General features: G+C 40.3%; 1 protein-coding gene across 11 annotated transcripts in view; it reads right to left on the reverse strand.

Annotated features, from left to right (window-relative positions):
• LOC133652193 (protein unc-13 homolog B-like) overlaps positions 1-27,500 on the reverse strand; it is a 151,271-nt gene that overhangs the window by 87,196 nt on the left and 36,575 nt on the right. For 9 of the 11 annotated variants that reach the window (XR_009826537.1, XR_009826538.1, XR_009826539.1 and 6 more), the window contains exons 4-8: positions 10,268-10,335; positions 8,989-9,064; positions 7,678-7,743; positions 7,398-7,617; positions 6,471-6,689 (exon numbers count right to left, since the gene is read on the reverse strand). Coding sequence is in view for 7 of the 11 variants with exons in the window: in XM_062050669.1 (XP_061906653.1) it covers positions 6,471-6,689; positions 7,398-7,617; positions 7,678-7,743; positions 8,989-9,064; positions 10,268-10,335 (649 nt within the window). In the remaining 4 variants the exon portion in view is untranslated. Of the gene's footprint in view, positions 1-6,470; positions 6,690-7,397; positions 7,618-7,677; positions 7,744-8,988; positions 9,065-10,267; positions 10,336-10,539; positions 10,563-10,668; positions 13,196-27,500 lie in introns of all 11 variants that reach the window. The other 2 variants (XM_062050671.1, XM_062050670.1) reach the window with 2 other exon arrangements.

Consider the following 27,500-nt stretch of genomic DNA (forward strand, 5'->3'; position numbering starts at 1 on the left):
CTGATGTGCCACTAACTCCACCTTCTACATCACAATGACCACTACTACATCCTGATGTGCCGCTAACTCCACCTTCTACATCACAATGACGACTACTACATCCTGATGTGCCACTAACTCCACCTTCTACATCACAATGACCACTACTACATCCTGATGTACCACTAACTCTACCTTCTACATCACAATGACCACTACTACATCCTGATGTGCCACTAACTCCACCTTCTACATCACAATGACGACTACTACATCCTGATGTGCCACTAACTCCACCTTCCGCTCGGGATGGTTTCCTGTTGGCCCCGCTGTGGACTGGACTCCCGCTGATGTGTTGGATCCACTGTGGACTGGACTTTCACAATGTTGTGTCAGACCCACTCGACATCCGTTGCTTTCGGTCTCCCCTAGAGGGGGGGGGGGGGGGGGGGTTACCCACATATGCGGTCCTCTCCAAGGTTTCTCATAGTCATTCACTGACGTCCCACTGGGGTGAGTTTTTCCTTGCCCGTATGTGGGCTCTGTACCGAGGATGTCGTTGTGGCTTGTACAGCCCTTTGAGACACTTGTGATTTAGGGCTATATAAATAAACATTGATTGATCGATTGATTGATTCTACATCACAATGACGACTACTACATCCTGATGTGCCACTAACTCCACCTTCTACATCACAATGACCACTACTACATCCTGATGTGCCACTAACTCTACCTTCTACATCACAATGACCACTACTACATCCTGATGTACCACTAACTTTACCTTCTACATCACAATGACGACTACTACATCCTGATGTGCCACTAACTCCACCTTCTACATCACAATGACGACTACTACATCCTGATGTGCCACTAACTCCACCTTCTACATCACAATGACCACTACTACATCCTGATGTGCCACTAACTCTACCTTCTACATCACAATGACCACTACTACATCCTGATGTACCACTAACTCTACCTTCTACATCACAATGACGACTACTACATCCTGATGTGCCACTAACTCCACCTTCTACATCACAATGACGACTACTACATCCTGATGTGCCACTAACTCCACCTTCTACATCACAATGACCACTACTACATCCTGATGTGCCACTAACTCCACCTTCTACATCACAATGACCACTACTACATCCTGATGTGCCACTAACTCTACCTTCTACATCACAATGACGACTACTACATCCTGATGTGCCACTAACTCCACCTTCTACATCACAATGACCACTACTACATCCTGATGTGCCACTAACTCTACCTTCTACATCACAATGACGACTACTACATCCTGATGTGCCACTAACTCTACCTTCTACATCACAATGACCACTACTACATCCTGATGTGCCACTAACTCTACCTTCTACATCACAATGACCACTACTACATCCTGATGTGCCACTAACTCTACCTTTTACATCACAATGACGACTACTACATCCTGATGGGCCACTAACTCCACCTTCTACATCACAATGACGACTACTACATCCTGATGTGCCACTAACTCTACCTTCTACATCACAATGACGAATACTACATCCTGATGTGCCACTAACTCCACCTTCTACATCACAATGACCACTACTACATCCTGATGGGCCACTAACTCCACCTTCTACATCACAATGACGACTACTACATCCTGATGTGCCACTAACTCTACCTTCTACATCACAATGACCACTACTACATCCTGATGTGCCACTAACTCTACCTTTTACATCACAATGACCACTACTACATCCTGATGTGCCACTAACTCCACCTTCTACATCACAATGACGACTACTACATCCTGATGTGCCACTAACTCTACCTTCTACATCACAATGAAGACTACTACATCCTGATGTGCCACTAACTCCACCTTCTACATCACAATGACCACTACTACATCCTGATGTGCCACTAACTCTACCTTCTACATCACAATGACCACTACTACATCCTGATGTGCCACTAACTCTACCTTCTACATCACAATGACGACTACTACATCCTGATGTGCCACTAACTCCACCTTCTACATCACAATGACGACTACTACATCCTGATGTGCCACTAACTCCACCTTCTACATCACAATGACCACTACTACATCCTGATGTGCCACTAACTCTACCTTCTACATCACAATGACCACTACTACATCCTGATGTGCCACTAACTCTACCTTAACATCACAATGACCACTACTACATCCTGATGTACCACTAACTCTACCTTCTACATCACAATGACGACTACTACATCCTGATGTGCCACTAACTCCACCTTCTACATCACAATGACGACTACTACATCCTGATGTGCCACTAACTCCACCTTCTACATCACAATGACCACTACTACATCCTGATGTGCCACTAACTCCACCTTCTACATCACAATGACCACTACTACATCCTGATGTGCCACTAACTCTACCTTCTACATCACAATGACGACTACTACATCCTGATGTGCCACTAACTCCACCTTCTACATCACAATGACCACTACTACATCCTGATGTGCCACTAACTCTACCTTCTACATCACAATGACGACTACTACATCCTGATGTGCCACTAACTCTACCTTCTACATCACAATGACCACTACTACATCCTGATGTGCCACTAACTCTACCTTCTACATCACAATGACCACTACTACATCCTGATGTGCCACTAACTCTACCTTTTACATCACAATGACGACTACTACATCCTGATGGGCCACTAACTCCACCTTCTACATCACAATGACGACTACTACATCCTGATGTGCCACTAACTCTACCTTCTACATCACAATGACGAATACTACATCCTGATGTGCCACTAACTCCACCTTCTACATCACAATGACCACTACTACATCCTGATGGGCCACTAACTCCACCTTCTACATCACAATGACGACTACTACATCCTGATGTGCCACTAACTCTACCTTCTACATCACAATGACCACTACTACATCCTGATGTGCCACTAACTCTACCTTTTACATCACAATGACCACTACTACATCCTGATGTGCCACTAACTCCACCTTCTACATCACAATGACGACTACTACATCCTGATGTGCCACTAACTCTACCTTCTACATCACAATGAAGACTACTACATCCTGATGTGCCACTAACTCCACCTTCTACATCACAATGACCACTACTACATCCTGATGTGCCACTAACTCTACCTTCTACATCACAATGACGACTACTACATCCTGATGTGCCACTAACTCTACCTTCTACATCACAATGACCACTACTACATCCTGATGTGCCACTAACTCTACCTTCTACATCACAATGACCACTACTACATCCTGATGTGCCACTAACTCTACCTTCTACATCACAATGACCACTACTACATCCTGATGTGCCTTTAACTCTACCTTCTACATCACAATGACGACTACTACATCCTGATGTGCCACTAACTCTACCTTCTACATCACAATGACGACTACTACATCCTGATGTGCCACTAACTCTACCTTCTACATCACAATGACCACTACTACATCCTGATGTGCCACTAACTCTACCTTCTACATCACAATGACCACTACTACATCCTGATGTGCCACTAACTCTACCTTCTACATCACAATGACCACTACTACATCCTGATGTGCCTTTAACTCTACCTTCTACATCACAATGACCACTACTACATCCTGATGTGCCACTAACTCCACTTTCTACATCACAATGACCACTACTACATCCTGATGTTCCACTAACTCTACCTTCTACATCACAATGACGACTACTACATCCTGATGTGCCACTAACTCCACCTTCTACATTACAATGACCACTACTACATCCTGATGTGCCACTAACTCTACCTTCTACATCACAATGACCACTACTACATCCTGATGTGCCACTAACTCCACCTTCTATATCACAATGACGACTACTACATCCTGATGTGCCACTAACTCCACCTTCTACATCACAATGACGACTACTACATCCTGATGTGCCACTAACTCTACCTTCTACATCACAATGACAACTACTACATCCTGATGTGCCACTAACTCTACCTTCTACATCACAATGACCACTACTACATCCTGATATGCCACTAACTCTACCTTCTACATCACAATGACAACTACTACATCCTGATGTGCCACTAACTCTACCTTCTACATCACAATGACCACTACTACATCCTGATGTGCCACTAACTCCACCTTCTACATCACAATGACGACTACTACATCCTGATGTGCCACTAACTCTACCTTCTACATCACAATGACCACTACTACATCCTGATGTGCCACTAACTCTACCTTCTACATCACAATGACCACTACTACATCCTGATGTGCCACTAACTCCACCTTCTACATCACAATGACGACTACTACATCCTGATGTGCCACTAACTCCACCTTCTACATCACAATGACCACTACTACATCCTGATGTGCCACTAACTCCACCTTCTACATCACAATGACCACTACTACATCCTGTTGTGCCACTAACTCCACCTTCTACATCACAATGACAACTACTACATCCTGATGTGCCACTAACTCTACCTTCTACATCACAATGACCACTACTACATCCTGATGTGCCACTAACTCCACCTTCTACATCACAATGACGACTACTACATCCTGATGTGCCACTAACTCCACCTTCTACATCACAATGACCACTACTACATCCTGATGTGCCACTAACTCCACCTTCTACATCACAACGACAACTACTACATCCTGATGTGCCACTAACTCTACCTTCTACATCACAATGACGACTACTACATCCTGGTGTGCCACTAACTCTACCTTCTACATCACAATGACGACTACTACATCCTGATGTGCCACTAACTCCACCTTCTACATTACAATGACCACTACTACATCCTGATGTGCCACTAACTCTACCTTCTACATCACAATGACAACTACTACATCCTGATGTGCCACTAACTCTACCTTCTACATCACAATGACCACTACTACATCCTGATGTGCCACTAACTGTACCTTCTACATCACAATGATGACTACTACATCCTGATGTGCCACTAACTCCACCTTCTACATCACAATGACCACTACTACATCCTGATGTGCCACTAACTCCAACTTCTACATCACAATGACCTGATGTGCCACTAACTCCAACTCCAACTGATGTGCCACTAACTCCAACTTCTACATCACAATGACGACTACTACATCCCGATGTGCCACTAACTCTACCTTCTACATCACAATGACCACTACTACATCCTGATGTGCCACTAACTCTACCTTCTACATCACAATGACGACTACTACATCCTGATGTGCCACTAACTCTACCTTCTACATCACAATGACGACTACTACATCCTGATGTGCCACTAACTCCACCTTCTACATCACAATGACCACTACTACATCCTGATGTGCCACTAACTCCACCTTCTACATCACAATGACGACTACTACATCCTGATGTGCCACTAACTCCACCTTCTACATCACAATGACCACTACTACATCCTGATGTGCCACTAACTCCACCTTCTACATCACAATGACGACTACTACATCCTGATGTGCCACTAACTCTACCTTCTACATCACACATCATCCTTCAATCAATCAAAGTTGACTCTTTTTATCACAAACTGAAATTAATCAATCCTGGTCCATTTATTGGAGGCGCAATCACTATTCTTCTTTATACCGTTCTACATCATTCATAACTCTTCAAACTGCGTTTAACATATAGTAAGAAAGATGTGAAGTATGTGGAATGTCAAGAATGTGAAGAAGAATGTGAAGAAGAATGTTGAGAATGTTAAGAAGAATGAAAATAATCTGGAATGTGTTGAATGAGAAGAATGTGGAATGAGAAGAATGTGGAATGAAGAATAAGAAGAATGTGAAAAATAATAACAATAATACGAATGAGAAGAATGTGAGGAATGTGAAGAATAAGAAGAATGTGAAGAATGAGAAAAATGTGAGGACTGTGAAGAAAAATAAGAATAAGAAGAATGTGAGGAATGTGAAGAATAAGACGGATGTGAAGAATAAAGAAGAATAATACGAATGAGAAGAATGTGAGGAATGTGAATAATAAGAATAAGAAGAATAAGAAAAATGTGAGGAATGTGAAGAATAATAAGCATAATAAGAATGTGAGGAATGTGAGGAATAATAATGTGAGGAATAAGAAGAATGTGAAGAATGTAAAGAATGATGGGGAAATGTAAGGAATGTGAAGAATGAGAAGAATAAGAAGAATGTGAAGAATGTGAGGAGTGTGAAGAATGTCAGCAGGTGTGTCGTTCAAATGATTATTGATGATGTAAATATTAATATTGATTATTTATGAATGAAGATGTCAGACTATGGGAGAAGAACATGGAGGACCATCAGGACCTGGGTTCTGCTGGTGCAGAGGAACGTACCGGTGATGGCGATGCGGGCCGACCACTTGGAGGTTCCGTCCAGAACGCTCTGCTTGATGTTCTTCATGTTCTGCGCGTGCAGCGTCCTGCTGACCTTGAAAACCCGGCGGATCTCCTCGAAGATCTCCGGCTTGTTCCTCTCACGTATCTTCATCCTGTCCTTCATGGCCGTGATGACGTGCTGCGTGCGCTCCTCCACGGAGCTCTTCTGGGCCGCCCCTGAGGAGGACACGGGGAAGGTGAAGGCGGAGGAGGAGGAGGACACGGGGAAGGTGAAGGCGGAGAAGGAGGACACAGGGAAGGTGAAGGCGGAGGAGGAGGAGGAGGACACGGGGAAGGTGAAGGCGGAGGAGGAGGAGGACACGGGGAAGGTGAAGGCGGAGGAGGAGGAGGACACGGGGAAGGTGAAGGCGGAGAAGGAGGACACAGGGAAGGTGAAGGCGGAGGAGGAGGAGGAGGACACGGGGAAGGTGAAGGCGGAGGAGGAGGAGGAGGACACGGGGAAGGTGAAGGCGGAGGAGGAGGAAGAGGAGGACACGGGGAAGGTGAAGGCGGAGGAGGTGGACGAGGACACGGGGAAGGTGAAGGCGGAGGAGGAGGAGGAGGAGGACACGGGGAAGGTGAAGGCAGAGGAGGAGGAGGAGGGCACGGGGAAGGTGAAGGCGGAAGAGGAGGTGGAGGAGGAGGAGGAGGACACAGGGAAGATGAAGGCGGAGGAGGAGGAGGACATGGGGAAGGTGAAGGCGGAGGAGGACACGGGGAAGAGGAAGGCGGAGGAGGTGGAGGAGGAGGAGGACACGGGGAAGGTGAAGGCGGAGGATGAGGTGGAGGAGGACACGGGGAAGGTGAAGGCGGAGGATGAGGTGGAGGAGGAGGACACGGGGAAGGTGAAGGTGAAGGTGGAGGAGGAGGACCTCCTTCACTCACTCTGCAGGCAGTCGGCGTTGAGCAGCTCCTGGCACTTCTCGTGAACTTTGACGCCGCACTCTGTGCAGCGCAGGCCCTGCCGGGCGATGCCCCACAGCAGCCCCTGGCACTCGTAGCAGTAGGTGGGCGTGGTGGCCGTCCACACCTCCAGAAGGTGGGGGGTGGTGCAGGAGATGGGGTAGATGAGCGCCTGCAGCGTCTTCTTGTACACGTGACTCTTCTGCAAGCAGGATGGAGCCTCAAGCAAACATTTCACCTCTCATCTTCTCACAGCACTCACAAGGTCCTCGTCCTTCAGAGACGTCCACGTGGACCAGCTGTGGGACTTCCTGGACTGGATCATGGTCTGCTGGAACAAGTGGACATTTAGCTGGCTGAAGAGCATCAGCTCCTCCCACAACAACTTCACTCACCATCGCCTGCCAGCAGGAGAGCAGGCGGGAGGAAAAACAAGGTCAGACAAGAAGTACTTATGCAGTACAAAGTACTTATGCAGTACTTTATGCAGTACAAAGTATTTATGCAGTACAAAGTACTTTCTGCAGTACAAAGTACTTTATGCAGTACAAAGTATTTATGCAGTACAAAGTACTTATGAAGTACAAAGTACTTTCTGCAGTACAAAGTACTTTATGCAGTACAAAGTACTTTATGCAGTACAAAGTACTTCTGTAGTACAAAGTACTTTATGCAGTACAAAGTACTTATGCAGTACAAAGTACTAGACTTTGGAACAAGTCTGCACTGATCTGGACGTTCGTGATATCAACAAAATCACAGCAATCGTCAGCATTTTAATATTAGCATGCTAGCTTTTTTACTGGGTATACACCTCAGTGTCACATACTGTATTATTTCACCAATGATAGCTGTTAGCATGCTAACGTTATAATACCAGCTTGTCTTTAGCTCATCTTATATGTGTACATCTCAGCCATATTTTGGTACTTGATGCATGCTAATGTCAACATTTTAAAACACATTTTTCAGGTACACACACCTCAGAGTAAAATATTTGGCTACTTGATGCATGTTACAGTTAGCATTTTAGCATGCAAGCTTTATTTTAGCTAATTTAGCAGTTATACACCTGAGTGTAATATATTTTGGTATTTCACTAATGCTAACAGTAAGCATGCTATCGTTAGCATGTTAGCATAGTACTGTGAGCAGTATGCTAGCTTTTTTTGGCTCGTTTTCTCATTTTTTGTTATCTGACACTATCTGCGTGCTAACTGTAGCATTTCAGTCCGGCTTTGGCTCTTCAACATTTACACAAAATTGTCGACTGAAATTGCATTCTCTAGTTCTTAAAATTGTTTTATATATTACTGGTTTTGAATGATGCGGACACATTTGTTACTGGAAACTTACTCACATTGCCCTGGAGACTTTGTATGTGTAAGTAATATGTAACTATAATTATCTGATATTTATAATGTCACGTTTATATTCAATGACTATTACTACTGTGTGCTATTGTATGCTTAGCTGTTGTGTAGGTGCTAGCTCCCAGTAGCCTGTAGCCGAGCATGCAAGGTGAAGGTTGAAAGAAGATTGTGGAAGTAGGAAGAAAACATTAGCTACTCACCAGCTCACTAACCAGGGGGATGGGCCTCCTCCTGTGGAGGTTGGGCGTGCTGTCGATGCCGAATGGTGTGTTTCCTCTACACACACGCAAACACACACACACATGCAAACATACACACACACACACAAACATACACACACACACACACACAAACATACACACACACACACACACACACACAAGCACACACAAACATACACACTCACACACACATACACACACTCACACACACATGCACAGGCACACACACACCCACCCACAGGCACACACACACACGCACGCGCACACACCCACCCACACCCACACCCACACCCAAACTCAAACACACACACACATGTACACGGGCACACACACAGGCACACACAAACAACACACCCACACACGTGCACGCACACACACACACACACACACACAAACATACACACACACACGCACACACACAGGCACACCCACAGGCACACACACACACACACACACACACACACACAGGCAAGCGCGCGCACACACACACACACAGACCCACACCTCACACATACACACACAGGCACACCCACACATACACACACAGGCACACCCACACCCAAACTCAAACACACAGACACACGTACACAGGCGCACACACACAGGCACACACAAACAACACACCCACACACGCGCATGCGCGCACACACACACACACACACACACACCCACACCCAAACTCAAACACACACACACACACGTACACACACACAGACAACACACCCACATTCACGCACGCGCCCGCACACACTCTTACACACACACACGCACACAAACATACACACACACACATACACACGCACACATTCACTGGCACGCACACACACACACACACACAAACACACCCACAGGCACACGCACACACACACGCAAGCGTGCGCACACACACACACACCCACACAGACCCACACCCACACATACACACACCCACACAAACACACAGGCACACCCACGGGCACACCCACACACACAGGCACACCCACACACCCACACACACAAACACACCCGCAAGCGCGCGCACACACACACCCACACAGACCCACACCCACACATACACACACCCACACATACACACAGGCACACCCACACACACACACACACACACACACACACACACACACACACACACACACACACACACACACACACACACGCACACACACACACACACACCCACAGGCACACCCACAGAGATGAATAAGCAAACATATCCAGGTGTCACAATGAATTTCTCCCACAGTAAGAGACGTTCCCTGACCCTGGTCTGGCCCACGGCTGCTTGCTGGGGTCAGCACCCTGGTCTTGGTCGGCATCCTGGTCTCGGCTCTGAAAGTGACAGATATATTTCACACAATGGGACACATGGCCACCGAAGTAAGTGTCGGCTGGTGAGGTGTTGGTTGAGTTTCTGAGCAGCATGCAAAATAAAAAGTGGTATAACTTCCACAGATGGTGTCAACGCGTGCCCTGATCAATACTCAGAATCAATAAGTAATCAATTGAAACATGACAAAGGTGATGTTAGTAAACCTGATCTTCAAACTGACGTCCATCTGTAAGACAGCAGAAGAGACAGAAGACATCATTGAGGTTCTAGCAGTCCCTCAGGTGACGTCCTCTCCTTGGACTAGAACATCACATGCAATGATCAAATCATACCAAGGTAAAGATCCGCTGATCTACCTGCTCCAAAGCCTTCCTGAGACAAAATGGACACGCTGGGGAGGTTGCGCCTCATCTCCCGCTTCTCCCGGAGAATCTGTTGGAAGCTCCTCTGGCACTTCAACTTACTTTGGTCCACCTGGCATACCTCTGCAGCTTCTACTTCTGCTGCATCTGAGGATGCCTGCTGATCTTTGCTGAGCTCCTCTGGAGCTTGATCGGCCTGGGTGGAGGCGGACAAGGACTCTGTGGTGGTGCATTGAGACAGCTCTGTCTTGGTGTTCTCATCTGCAGACCAGTCCTCCAGAACCACAGCGTGGTGTTCCGTCAGATCATCAGGTGGAAGTGTTGCTAGGTTGGTGCAGACTAGATGTTCCTCTGGGCCAGGAGGGATCCTTTCCAAACTGGGATAGTGTTGGCTTTTGGCTGAAAACTCCAAAGTTGAGGTTTCTTCAAAGGAATAATGTGATTTTTCCTGAGGAACATTTTGTCTAACAAGATCCCAGCTGAAAGATTTTGTAGGCACATCAGAGAACGCTGACGTGCCAAAGTCTGTTGCATCCTCAGGGTTCTGGTCTTCAGGTACCTCAAGTTTGCGCAAAGCTCCTTGCAAAGCAGAACTAAAATCAGAAACAGCTCGGTTTATGCGCCTGACAGTGAAACCAGGTTGAACATCTGATCTACCTGGATAAGGGACTTGGTTTTGGTATGATGTTTTTTCACTGCTACATTGTTGGACTGCTGTGGAGTCTTGATAGGTAAAATAAGAATCCTGATAACCCCCAACATGACAGTTTGATTGGTCATAGTCAAATCCATTTGACCCTCCACAGTGTCCGTCAAATGAATGGTAAGCAGAACATTTAGGGTAGGGACAATCTGTAGCGTATGTTGTAGTGAGAATCCCTGACTGGGACCGAGACCTCTGAGTCTGCCACTCCTCCTTGCGTGAGGTCCTACCAGCTGAGTTGTAACGCTTTCTAGAGCGATGATCCAAGCTCCTTGAGGAGCACTGTGCCGATGTACCGTCGTAATCCCAAGAAGCTACTTCATCAAAGCAAGTCTCAACTTTGTCATCCTCCCGGTAAGATGGTTCCCCATCCCACAGACTCTCACCAGTAGTCCGATGTAGTGGTCTGGAGCTTGTCAAGTGTTCCTTTGCACTATCAGCAGTTTCCTCTGTCGTTTCATGGCAAGTTGTTGGTCTCTCTACATCTGATTCAGACTTGGAGCTTTGAGAGGACAAGGACGTGGTGCTCAGACAATCTGGGCAGTTCTGCCTGTCTGGATATCTGAAACCAAGCTTTCTAGTTAGAGCACCTTCTGGGATGTCTGAGCTGATGTCAGAGGTGTCCTCGAGTTCATCCAGGTCCTGATGATTGACTGACCCACCTGAGGACACCGTGTAGTGTTCTGCTCTTGGAGATCGTAGTTCTCTGTGAGTTCTCCGTCGAGCTTGACAAACCTCAGGAAAAGAATTAGAAACAGAATTTGGCGCTGCACTGCCTAAACTGCCATGGACACTAGCAGGCCTACTGCGAGGTGATCGTCCATCCGTGTAAGCTTCACCTGACCACGTACCTGAACCTGAGACAACCTTGCTACTAGACCGGATTCCTTCAATTTCCAGCAAGACAGCGTCCACACAGGATGACACCTCTTCAACAGAGCCCTTAACTGAGGTTAGGTAATCCCTGAGGTCAGAGATTTCTTCCTGGATTTTGTTGATGCCCCTCAGCTCTTTAAGAATGTGTTTAATGATGGCACTAGACTCCTCTTCTCCCAAAGGGCCTTCCCCCTCCCCTCCTGTCCGAGCAGTGTTGAAGTCATAGTCTAACGTGTCGCCTGCAGAGTAAGGTCTCTTAGGTCGAACACGCGGTGAAGCAAAGTCTCTGCCACATGTATCGTCAAATGTCACACCATTCTTGTCTAGACCGGCTGAACTGGAGCATGGGGTGGCTCGCGTCAGTTCTGGAGATAACGGAAGTAAACCCTCAAAGGAGATCCGTTTACGATTGGCAGGAGATTTGCTGCTTTTGCGTTGTAAAGTGCAGGGTATTCTTAAACATCCTTCCCGAGTCAGCTCCACCTCTCCAACGCAAGGTGGTCCCGGTGGTCCTCTGTCTCCTTGACCGTTGGACAACTTTGAAGAGGAGGGGGCTTCTTCCCTGGCTTCAGTCTTTGGATAAATCCTTCTGTGATCCTTCCTCACCTCATACTTTTCCCTCTCAACCTCTTCTGCATAATAATCTTGAGGATCAGGAACACGGTGGTCGGCAGAGCCTTGCAGAAGGCGATGTATTTTCCCACGAATAACCAAGGCTACTTTGGGGTTTGGTGCCCTTTTCTTGGATGGGGTGACTTTAGCTTTTGTGCCTCCTTTGGGAGGAACGCTTGTTCCATTGGAGCGATTTCTGGAGAACATGTTCTCTGGACTTTAAACCCAGCTTATTTCGCTCCTCCGTCAGCACCTGTACCTGCTGGAGTGTTTGTATCCCAACAAGTCAAGGTCAGCAGGCCGTGACTAGGACATAAAGGCAAACATAAAATGTCATCATTAGAAGTCACATCAAATCATCAACAAGTGAGAAGGGAACGAGACCTTTGAGGACCCACCATGAAAGCATCAAAATGCTCATGAGAATGAAGGTGACCATGGAAAGTTGGACAGAGATGGAATACATGGTGCCATCTATTAGTTACACCTGTAACCCGCCTGGTTCAGTCCCTGCTTTTCTGCTCCACCCAGTATTTAAACTACTGAGCTAAAAGCCTGGTCAATCTTGAGGTAGTCAGGGACTGAGGTGTACTGTGGCCTCCATTGCACTAAACCTCACGCTCCTCTGGGTCACAGCACCACGGTAACCCGCGTGGTTCTATCCTCACATTTCTGTTTCATGAGAGACGAGCGTGGTAGCTACCGAGGTAAAAACCCGGGCTGTCAACCCTGCTCTTAAGGTGCTTTACTAACGTACACATGGCCCAGCTCACTGGCTGGTCTCCATTATACTTGTGGAATATGGGCTCAAGACCTTATTAAGGAATGTCATGTGAAGTTGTCAGAACCATGAACGAAGTTTATATTTATGCAGCATATCATGCACCATCTTGAATTTTGTTTATTTCTGTGCAGCATATCATGCAACGTCTTAAATTAAGTTTATTTCTATTCAACCTATCATGCACCATCTGGAATGAAGAATCTTATTTCTGTGCAGCATATCATGCACCATCTTAAATGAATAATCTTATTTCTGTGCAGCATATCATGCACCATCTTGAATCAATAAGCTTATTTCTGTGCAGCATATCATGCACCGTCTTAAATGAAGAATCTTATTTCTGTGCAGCATATCATGCACCATCTTAAATGAATAATCTTATTTCTGTGCAGCATATCATGCACCATCTTGAATGAAGAATCTTATTTCTGTGCAGCATATCATGCACCATCTTAAATGAAGAATCTTATTTCTGTGCAGCATATCATGCACCGTCTTAAATGAAGAATCTTATTTCTGTGCAGCATATCATGCACCATCTTGAATGAAGAACCTTATTTCTGTGCAGCATATCATGCACCATCTTAAATGAAGAATCTTATTTCTGTGCAGCATATCATGCACCATCTTGAATGAAGAATCTTATTTCTGTGCAGCATATCATGCACCGTCTTAAATGAAGAATCGTATTTCTGTGCAGCATATCATGCACCATCTTAAATGAATAATCTTATTTCTGTGCAGCAAATCATGCACCATCTTGAATGAAGAATCTTATTTCTGTGCAGCATATCATGCACCGTCTTAAATGAAGAATCTTATTTCTGTGCAGCATATCATGCACCATCTTGAATAAAGAATCTTATTTTCTGTGCAGCATATGATGCACCGTCTTAAATTAATAATCTTATTTCTGTGCAGCATATCATGCACCATCTTAAATGAAGTTTATTTCTATGCAGCATATCATGCACCGTCTTAAATGAAGAATCTTATTTCTGTGCAGCATATCATGCACTATCTTGAATGAATAATCTTATTTCTGTGCAGCATATCATGCACCATCTTGAATCAATAAGCTTCTTTCTGTGCAGCAAATCATGCACCGTCTTAAATGAAGAATCTTATTTCTGTGCAGCATATCATGCACCATCTTAAATTAAGAATCTTATTTCTGTGCAGCATATCATGCACCATCTTAAATGAAAAATCTTATTTCTGTGCAGCATATCATGCACCATCTTAAATGAAGAATCTTATTTCTGTGCAGCATATCATGCACCGTCTTAAATGAAGAATCTTATTTCTGTGCAGCATATCATGCACTATCCTAAATTAAGTTTCTTTCTATGCAACCTATCATGCACCGTCTTAAATGAAGAATCTTATTTCTGTGCAGCATATCATGCACCATCTTAAATGAAGAATCGTATTTCTGTGCAGCATATCATGCGCCATCTTGAGTGATGAAGCTTATTTCTGTACAGCATATCATGCACCATCTTGAATGAATAATCTTTTTTCTATGCAGCATATCATGCATCATCTTGAATCAATAATCTTTTTTCTATGCAGCATATCATGCATCATCTTGAATGAAGAAGCTTGTGACAAAAGATAAAACATGGCGAGTGTCTTATTACTCGCGCGCACAGACAGAACTTTGTTGTTGTTTATTAAAAGCAACAATGATGTTTGTTTGTGAAATAATTATTTGTCATGTTAGTAGAATAAGAAGAAGAAAAAGAAAAAGAAAAAGAAGTAGAAGAAGTAGAAGAAGAAGTAGAAGAAGAAGAAGAAGAAGAAGAAGAAAAATAAGTAGAAGAAGAAGAAAACGAAGAAGGAGAAGTAGAAGAAATAGAAGAAGAAGAAGAAGAAGAAGAAGAAGAAGAAGAAGAAGAAGAAAAGAAGAAGAAATAGAAGAAGAAGTAGAAGAGGAAGAAGAAGAAGAAGGAGAAGAAAAAGAAGGAGTAGAGGAAGAAGGAGAAGAAGTAGAAGAAATAGAAGAAGAAGAAGAAGAAGAAGAAGAAGAAGAAGAAGAAGAAGTAGAAGAAGAAGAAGAAGAAGAAAAATAAGAACTAGAAGAAATAGAAGAAGAAGAAGAAGAAGAAGAAGAAGAAGAAGAAGAAGAAGAAGAAGTAGTAGAGGAAGAAGAAGAAGGAGAAGAAAAAGAAAAAAGAAGAAATAGACAAAATAGAAGAAGAAGAAGAAGAAGAAGAAGAAGAAGAAGAAGAACAAGAAGGAGAAGAAGAAGAAGAAGAAGAAGAAGAAGAAGGAGAAGAAGAAGAAGGAGTAGAGGAAGAAGAAGAAGAAGAAGAAGAAGAAGAAGAAGAAGAAGAAGAAGAAGAAGAAGAAGAAGAAGAAGAAGTAGAAGAAGAAGAAGAAAAAGAAAAAGTAGAAGTAGAAGTAGAAGAAGAAGAATTAGAAGAAGAAAAAGAAAAAAAAGAAGTAGTAGAAGAAGAAGTCTTTTGACTAATGAGAGGATGTTTGGGATTAAAGGCGCCATCGACCCCCCCCCCCCCCCCCCCCCACCCAGAAACAATCAATCAGAGCTTTAAGGACGACTTCCTGTGTCGTCTCGCTGACAAGTAGCAAACATGGCCGCCATCAATCAGCTGGAGGACGCCATAATCTACATTGTAGATACATGTTTTTAATTATCTACATGTTCATTGAACTGTCTACATGTTCAATGTTCTGAACTATCTACATGTTCAATGTTCTGAACTATCTACATGTTCAATGTTCTGAACTATCTACATGTTTAATGTTCTGAACCATCTACATGTTGAATGTTCTGACTATCTACATGTTGAATGTTCTGAACTATCTACATGTTGAATGTTCTAAATTATCTACATGTTCAATGTTCTGAACTATCTACATGTTCAATGTTCTGAACTATCTACATGTTCAATGTTCTGAACTATCTACATGTTCAATGTTCTGAACTATCTACATGTTTAATGTTCTGAACCATCTACATGTTGAATGTTCTGACTATCTACATGTTGAATGTTCTGAACTATCTACATGTTGAATGTTCTAAATTATCTACATGTTCAATGTTCTGAACTATCTACATGTTCAATGTTCTGAACTATCTACATGTTCAATGTTCTGAACTATCTACATGTTCAATGTTCTGAACTATCTACATGTTCAATGTTCTGAACTATCTACATGTTCAATGTTCTGACTATCTACATGTTCAATGTTCTGAACTGTCTACATGTTCAATGTTCTGAACTATCTACATGTTCAATGTTCTGAACTATCTACATGTTCAATGTTCTGACTATCTACATGTACAATGTTCTGAACTGTCTACATGTTCAATGTTCTGAACTGTCTACATGTTCAATGTTCTGAACTATCTACATGTTCAATGTTCTGAACTATCTACATGTTAAATGTTCTGAACTGTCTACATGTTCAATGTTCTGAACTGTCTACATGTTCAATGTTCTGAACTATCTACATGTTCAATGTTCTGAACTGTCTACATGTTCAATGTTCTGAACTGTCTACATGTTCAATGTTCTGAACTATCTACATGTTCAATGTTCTGAACTATCTACATGTTCAATGTTCTGCATTATATACATGTTCAATGTTCTGAACTATCTACATGTTCAATGTTCTGAACTATCTACATGTTCAATGTTCTGCATTATATACATGTTCAATGTTCTGAACTGTCTACATGTTCAATGTTCTGAACTATCTACATGTTCAATGTTCTGAACTATCTACATGTTCAATGTTCTGCATTATATACATGTTCAATGTTCTGAACTATCTACATGTTCAATGTTCTGAACCATCTACATGTTCAATGTTCTGACTATCTACATGTTGAATGTTCTGAACTATCTACATGTTCAATGTTCTGAATTATCTACATGTTCAATGTTCTGAACTATCTACATGTTCAATGTTCTGAACTATCTACATGTTCAATGTTCTGAACTATCTACATGTCCAATGTTCTGAACTATCTACATGTTCAATGTTCTGAATTATCTACATGTTCAATGTTCTGAACTATCTACATGGTCAATGTTCTGAACTATCTACATTTTCAATGATCTGAACTATCTCTACATATTCAATGTTCTGAACTATGTACATGTTCAATGTTCTGAGCTATCTGCATGGTCAATGTTCTGAACTATCTACATGGTCAATGTTCTGAACTATCTACATGTTCAATGTTCTGAACTATCTACATGTTCAATGTTCTGAACTATCTACATGTTTAATGTTCTGAACTATCTACATGTTCAATGTTCTGAGCTGTCTACATGTTCAATGTTCTGACTATCTACATGTTCAATGTTCTGAACTGTCTACGTGTTCAATGTTCTGAACTATCTACGTGTTCAATGTTCTGAACTATCTACATGTTCAATGTTCTGAATTATCTACATGTTCAATGTTCTGAACTATCTATATGTTCAATGTTCTGAACTATCTACATGTTCAATGTTCTGAACTATCTACATGGTCAATGTTCTGAACTATCTACATGGTCAATGTTCTGAACTATCTACATTTTCAATTATCTGAACTATCTCTACATGTTCAATGTTCTGAACTATGAAAATGTTCAATGTTCTGAGCTATCTGCATGGTCAATGATCTAAACTATCTACATGGTCAATGTTCTGAACTATCTACATGGTCAATGTTCTGAACTATCTACATGGTCAATGTTCTGAACTATCTACATGTTCAATGTTCTGAACTATCTACATGGTCAATGTTCTGAACTATCTACATGGTCAATGTTCTGAACTATCTACATGTTCAATGTTCTGAACCATCTACATGTTTAATGTTCTGAACTATCTACATGTTAAATGTTCTGAGCTGTCTACATGTTCAATGTTCTGACTATCTACATGTTCAATGTTCTGAACTATCTACATGTTTAATATTCTGAACTGTCTACATGTTCAATGTTCTGAACTGTCTACATGTTCAACGTTCTGAACTGTCTACATGTTCAGTGTTCTGAACTGTCTACATGTTCAATGTTCTGAACTATGTACATGTTCAACGTTCTGAACTGTCTACATGTTCAGTGTTCTGAACTGTCTACATGTTCAGTGTTCTGAACTGTCTACATGTTCAATGTTCTGAACTATGTACATGTTCAATGTTCTGAACCATCTACATGTTCAATGTTCTGAACTATCTACATGTTCAATGTTCTGACTATCTACATGTTCAATGTTCTGAACTATCTACATGTTCAATGTTCTGAATTATCTACATGTTCAATGTTCTGAACTATCTACATCAGACCTGGGCATTCTGCGGCCCGCGGGCCGCATCCGGCCCTTTGTGCGTCCCTGTCCGGCCCGCGTGAGGCCAATTATAAATTACAAAATAAATTTTAAAAAGTATCTATGTCGAGTGTGCAATACAACGGTGCTGCTTTTGTTTTGAAAATCGTTATTTGTATTACTTCCGTGTGGACGTATGCGTGATTGTGAGTGAATGTGAACAACTGCAATTACAAAATAAAGTTGAAAAAACATCTATGTCCTGCGCGTAATACAACTGTGCTGCTTTTATTTTGAAAAGTATTATTTATGGGCGTGTGTCCGTGTGTAACCTGCGAGTGAAGGTGCACATGCAGCGACAAGTGATGCACGGTTTACACCCGAGACGCCAAAAAGAGAAAAGTTGATGAGGAACGCCGTGTTTTCAACAACACATGAACTGCAAAGCAACGTCCCCTCACCTAAGGTGCGTGCCTGCGCAATTGCGCACTGCTCAAGCGTCCGCTGCGCGCAGCAAGTATATGCCGCGCACCAAATCAAATCCCATCTGAATTATAAACAAAATAAACATATTTATTCTATGGAATTTTGCAATGCAACTTTGAGTGACAGTGACAACAAGCAGCCCTAATGGTGTTCGTCAACACCGTTCAATTGAACACCGTTCAATTATTGTAACGTCTATCGAGATGCTTCGAGGACAGGAATTATATCGATCACTTTATTGAACAAAACTGTTTATATTCTGCCATAACCACACCAAAAACATGAGTAAAACAATTCTATCTCGAAAAACTAGTCATTTTCTGCCGTACAAACCAGGCCAAAACCAACTTGTCATCTGTCACCAACACGCATAGCACTAAACCACTGGTGCGTTTAAGGCCACACAAAAAGTCGGACAACTCAAACACCACACAAAGTTACACTATGACTCCTCAGTCATATGTGTGCTTATTTTACTGTCATTTATTATTAATGTTAATTTATATATATTAGTCATGGAATGCTGTTACACACACTATGTTGAAGTATTACTATTATTATTATTATTATTATTATTTATCTTACGGTATGTATCAAAAATAATATTGAGCAAAATTTAATTGAAATATTGTCGATGTGGCCCTCCAGCAGTGCTCGGGTAGCTCATACGGCCCCCGGTAAAAATTAATTGCCCACCCCTGATCTACATGTTCAATGTTCTGAACTATCTACATGTTCAATGTTCTCAACTATCTACATGTTCAATGTTCTGAACTATCTACATGTTCAATGTTCTGAACCATCTACATGGTCAATGTTCTCAACTATCTACATGTTCAATGTTCTGAACTATCTACATGGTCAATGTTCTGAACTATCTGATTGATTGATTGATTGAGACTTTTATTAGTAGGTTGCACATGGTCAATGTTCTGAACTATCTACATTTTCAATGATCTGAACTATCTCTACATGTTCAATGTTCTGAACTGTCTACATGTTCAATGTTCTGAGCTATCTGCATGGTCAATGTTCTGAACTATCTACATGGTCAATGTTCTGAACTATCTACATGGTCAATGTTCTGAACTATCTATATGGTCAATGTTCTGAACTATCTACATGTTTAATGTTCTGAACTATCTACATGTTCAGTGTTCTGAGCTGTCTACATGTTCAATGTTCTGACTATCTACATGTTCAATGTTCTGAACTATCTACATGTTCAGTGTTCTGAGCTGTCTACATGTTCAATGTTCTGACTATCTACATGTTCAATGTTCTAAACTATCTACATGTTCAATGTTCTGAACTGTCTACATGTTCAATGTTCTGAACTGTCTACATGTTCAATGTTCTGAACTGTCTACATGTTCAGTGTTCGGAACTGTCTACATGTTTAATGTTCTGAACTATCTACATGTTCAATGTTCTGAACTATCTACATGTTCAATGTTCTGAACTGTCTACATGTTCAATGTTCTGAACTGTCTACATGTTCAATGTTCTGAACTATCTACATGTTCAATGTTCTGAACTGTCTACATGTTCAATGTTCTGAACTGTCTACATGTTCAATGTTCTGAACTATCTACATGTTCAATGTTCTGAACTATCTACATGTTCAATGTTCTGAATTATATACATGTTCAATGTTCTGAACCATCTACATGTTCAATGTTCTGAACCCTCTACATGTTCAATGTTCTGAACCATCTACATGTTCAATGTTCTGACTATCTACATGTTCAATGTTCTGAACTATCTACATGTTCAATGTTCTGAATTATCTACATGTTCAATGTTCTGAACTATCTATATGTTCAATGTTCTGAACTATCTACATGTTCAATGTTCTGAACTATCTACATGTTCAATGTTCTGAACTATCTACCTGTTCAATGTTCTGAACTATCTACATGTTCAATGTTCTGAATTATCTACATGTTCAATGTTCTGAACTATCTATATGTTCAATGTTCTGAACTATCTACATGTTCAATGTTCTGAACTATCTACATGTTTAATGTTCTGAACTATCTACATATTCAATGTTCTGAGCTGTCTACATGTTCAATGTTCTGACTATCTACATGTTCAATGTTCTGAACTGTCTACGTGTTCAATGTTCTGAACTATCTACGTGTTCAATGTTCTGAACTATCTACATGTTCAATGTTCTGAATTATCTACATGTTCAATGTTCTGAACTATCTATATGTTCAATGTTCTGAACCATCTACATGTTCAATATTCTGAACTGTCTACATGTTCAATGTTCTGAACTGTCTACATGTTCAGTGTTCAGAACTGTCTACATGTTTAATGTTCTGAACTATCTACATGTTCAATGTTCTGAACTATCTACATGTTCAATGTTCTGAATTATATACATGTTCAATGTTCTGAACCATCTACATGTTCAATGTTCTGAACCATCTACATGTTCAATGTTCTGAACCATCTACATGTTCAATGTTCTGACTATCTACATGTTCAATGTTCTGAATTATCTACATGTTCAATGTTCTGAATTATCTACATGTTCAATGTTCTGAATTATCTACATGTTCAATGTTCTGAATTATCTACATGTTCAATGTTCTGAACTATCTACATGTTCAATGTTCTGAACTATCTACATGTTCAATGTTCTGAACTATCTAAATGTTCAATGTTCTGACTATCTACAATTGTAATGTTCTGAACTATCTACATGTTCAATGTTCTGAATTATCTACATGTTCAATGTTCTGAACTATCCACATGTTCAATGTTCTGAACTATCTACATGTTCTGAACTATCTACATGTTCAATGTTCTGAACTATCTACATGTTCTGAACTATCTACATGTTCAATGTTTTGAACTGTCGACATGTTCAATGTTCTGAACTATCTATATGTTCAATGTTCTGAACTATCTGCATGTTCAATATTCTGAACTGTCTACATGTTCAATGTTCTGAACTGTCTACATGTTCAGTGTTCAGAACTGTCTACATGTTTAATGTTCTGAACTATCTACATGTTCAATGTTCTGAACTATCTACATGTTCAATGTTCTGAATTATATACATGTTCAATGTTCTGAACCATCTACATGTTCAATGTTCTGAACCATCTACATGTTCAATGTTCTGAACCATCTACATGTTCAATGTTCTGACTATCTACATGTTCAATGTTCTGAATTATCTACATGTTCAATGTTCTGAATTATCTACATGTTCAATGTTCTGAATTATCTACATGTTCAATGTTCTGAATTATCTACATGTTCAATGTTCTGAACTATCTACATGTTCAATGTTCTGAACTATCTACATGTTCAATGTTCTGAACTATCTAAATGTTCAATGTTCTGACTATCTACAATTGTAATGTTCTGAACTATCTACATGTTCAATGTTCTGAATTATCTACATGTTCAATGTTCTGAACTATCCACATGTTCAATGTTCTGAACCATCTACAAGGTCAATGTTCTGAACTATCTACATGTTCAATGTTCTGAACTGTCTACACGTTCAATGTTCTGAACTGTCTACATGTTCAATGTTCTGAAATGTCTACATGTTCAATGTTCTGAACTGTCTACATGTTCAATGTTCTGAACTGTCGGCATGTTCAGTGTTCTGAACTGTCTACATGTTCAATGTTCTGAACTGTCTACATGTTCAATGTTTTGAGCTATCTGCATGGTCAATGTTCTGAACTATCTACATGTTTAATGTTCTGAACTATCTACATGTTCAGTGTTCTGAGCTGTCTACATGTTCAATGTTTTGACAATCTACATGTTCAATGTTCTGAACTATCTACATGTTCAATGTTCTGAACTGTCTACATGTTCAATGTTCTGAACTGTCTACATGTTCAATGTTCTGAACTGTCTACATGTTCAGTGTTTTTTTTAGCTGTCTACATGTTCAATGTTCTGAACTGTCTACATGTTCAATGTACTGAACTATCTACATGTTCAATGTTCTGAACTGTCTACATGGTCAATGTTCTGAACTATCTACATGTTCAATGTTCTGAAATATCTACATGTTCAATGTTCTGAACTATCTACATGTTCAATGTTCTGAACTATATACATGTTAAATGTTCTGAACTATCTACATGTTCAATGTTCTGAATTATCTACATGTTCAATGTTCTGAACCATCTACATGTTCAATGTTCTCAACCATCTACATGTTCAATGTTCTGAACTATCTACATGTTCAATGTTCTGAATTATCTACATGTTCAATGTTCTGAACTATCTATATGTTCAATGTTCTCATCTATCTACGTGTTCAATGTTCTCAACTATCTACATGGTCAATGTTCTGAACTATCTACATGGTCAATGTTCTGAACTATCTACATGTTCAATGTTCTGAACTATCTACATGTTCAATGTTCTGACTATCTACATTTTCAATGTTCTGAACTATCTACATGTTCAATGTTCTGAATTATCTACATGTTCAATGTTCTGAACTATCTACATGTTCAATGTTCTCAACCATCTACATGGTCAATGTTCTGAACTATCTACATGTTCAATGTTCTGAAATATCTACATGTTCAATGTTCTGAACTATCTACATGTTCAATGTTCTGAACTATCTACATGTTCAATGTTCTGAACTATCTACATGTTCCATGTTCTGAATTATCTACATGTTCAATGTTCTGAACTATCTACATGTTCAATGTTCTCAACCATCTACATGTTCAATGTTCTGAACTATCAACATGTTCAATGTTCTGAATTATCTACATGTTCAATGTTCTGAACTATCTATATGTTCAATGTTCTCAACTATCTACATGTTCAATGTTCTCAACTATCTACATGGTCAATGTTCTGAACTATCTACATGGTCAATGTTCTGAACTATCTACATGTTCAATGTTCTGAACTATCTACATGTTCAATGTTCTGACTATCTACATTTTCAATGTTCTGAACTATCTACATGTTCAATGTTCTGAATTATCTACATGTTCAATGTTCTGAACTATCTACATGTTCAATGTTCTCAACCATCTACATGTTCAATGTTCTGAACTATCTACATGTTCAATGTTCTGAATTATCTACATGTTCAATGTTCTGAACTATCTATATGTTCAATGTTCTCAACTATCTACATGTTCAATGTTCTCAACTATCTACATGGTCAATGTTCTGAACTATCTACATGTTCAATGTTCTGAACTATCTATATGTTCAATGTTCTCAACTATCTACATGTTCAATGTTCTCAACTATCTACATGGTCAATGTTCTGAACTATCTACATGGTCAATGTTCTGAACTATTTACATGTTCAATGTTCTGAACTATCTACATGTTCAATGTTCTGACTATCTACATTTTCAATGTTCTGAACTATCTACATGTTCAATGTTCTGAATTATCTACATGTTCAATGTTCTGAACTATCTACATGTTCAATGTTCTCAACCATCTACATGGTCAATGTTCTGAACTATCTACATGTTCAATGTTCTGAAATATCTACATGTTCAATGTTCTGAACTATCTACATGTTCAATGTTCTGAACTATCTACATGTTCAATGTTCTGAACTATCTACATGTTCCATGTTCTGAATTATCTACATGTTCAATGTTCTGAACTATCTACATGTTCAATGTTCTCAACCATCTACATGTTCAATGTTCTGAACTATCAACATGTTCAATGTTCTGAATTATCTACATGTTCAATGTTCTGAACTATCTATATGTTCAATGTTCTCAACTATCTACATGTTCAATGTTCTCAACTATCTACATGGTCAATGTTCTGAACTATCTACATGGTCAATGTTCTGAACTATCTACATGTTCAATGTTCTGAACTATCTACATGTTCAATGTTCTGACTATCTACATTTTCAATGTTCTGAACTATCTACATGTTCAATGTTCTGAATTATCTACATGTTCAATGTTCTGAACTATCTACATGTTCAATGTTCTCAACCATCTACATGTTCAATGTTCTGAACTATCTACATGTTCAATGTTCTGAATTATCTACATGTTCAATGTTCTGAACTATCTATATGTTCAATGTTCTCAACTATCTACATGTTCAATGTTCTCAACTATCTACATGGTCAATGTTGTCAACTATCTACATGGTCAATGTTCTGAACTATTTACATGTTCAATGTTCTCAACTATCTACATGGTCAATGTTCTGAACTATTTACATGTTCAATGTTCTGAACTATCTACATGTTCAATGTTCTGACTATCTACATTTTCAATGTTCTGAACTATCTACATGTTCAATGTTCTGAATTATCTACATGTTCAATGTTCTGAACTATCTACATGTTCAATGTTCTCAACCATCTACATGGTCAATGTTCTGAACTATCTACATGTTCAATGTTCTGAAATATCTACATGTTCAATGTTCTGAACTATCTACATGTTCAATGTTCTGAACTGTCTACATGTTCAATGTTCTGAACTATCTACATGTTCAATGTTCTGAATGATCTACATGTTCAATGTTCTGAACCATCTACATGTTCAATGTTCTCAACCATCTACATGTTCAAAGTTCTGAACTATCTACATGTTCAATGTTCTGAATTATCTACATGTTCAATGTTCTGAACTATCTATATGTTCAATGTTCTCAACTATCTACATGGTCAATGTTCTGAACTATCTACATGGTCAATGTTCTGAACTATCTACATGTTCAATGTTCTGAACTATCTACATGTTCAATGTTCTGACTATCTACATTTTCAATGTTCTGAACTATCTACATGTTCAATGTTCTGAATTATCTACATGTTCAATGTTCTGAACTATCTACATGTTCAATGTTCTCAACCATCTACATGGTCAATGTTCTGAACTATCTACATGTTCAATGTTCTCAACCATCTACATGGTCAATGTTCTGAACTATCTACATGTTCAATGTTCTGAAATATCTACATGTTCAATGTTCTGAACTATCTACATGTTCAATGTTCTGAATTATCTACATGTTCAATGTTCTGAACTATCTATATGTTCAATGTTCTCAACTATCTACATGTTCAATGTTATGAACTATCTACATGGTCAATGTTCTGAACTATCTACATGGTCAATGTTCTGAACTATCTACATGTTCAATGATCTGAACTATCTCTACATGGTCAATGTTCTGAACTATCTACATGGTCAATGTTCTGAACTATCTACATTTTCAATGATCTGAACTATCTCTACATGTTCAATGTTCTGAACTATGTACATGTTCAATGTTCTGAGCTATCTGCATGGTCAATGTTCTGAACTATCTACATGGTCAATGTTCTGAACTATCTACATGTTTAATGTTCTGAACTATCTACATGTTCGATGTTCTGAGCTGTCTACATGTTCAATGTTCTGAATTGTCAACATGTTCAGTGTTCTGAACTATCTATCTACAAGCTATCTACATGTTCAATGACAAGATGTAGTTATCTTCACACACCTAAACTATCTACATGTTCAATGACGAGATGTAGTTACCTTCACACACCTGAACTATCTACATGTTCAATGTTCTGAACTATCTACATGTTCTGAACTATCTACATGTTCAATGTTCTGAACTATCTACATGTTCTGAACTGTCTACATGTTCAATGTTTTGAACTGTCGACATGTTCAATGTTCTGAACTGTCTACATGTTCAATGTTCTGAACTGTCTACATGTTCAATGTACTGAACTATCTACATGTTCAATGTTCTGAACTGTCTACATGTTTAATGTTCTGAACTGTCTACATGTTCAATGTTCTGAACTGTCTACATGTTCAATGTACTGAACTATCTACATGTTCAATGTTCTGAACTGTCTACATGTTCAATGTTTTGAACTATCTACATGTTCAATGTTCTGAACTGTCTACAAGTTCAATGTTCTGAACTGTCTACATGTTCAATGTTCTGAACTGTCTACATGTTCAATGTTCTGAACTATCTACATGTTCAATGTTCTGAACTGTCTACATGTTCAATGTTCTGAACTGTCTAC

The sequence above is a fragment of the Entelurus aequoreus genome, linkage group LG06, assembly GCF_033978785.1.
Source record: "Entelurus aequoreus isolate RoL-2023_Sb linkage group LG06, RoL_Eaeq_v1.1, whole genome shotgun sequence".
NCBI lineage: Eukaryota > Metazoa > Chordata > Actinopteri > Syngnathiformes > Syngnathidae > Entelurus > Entelurus aequoreus.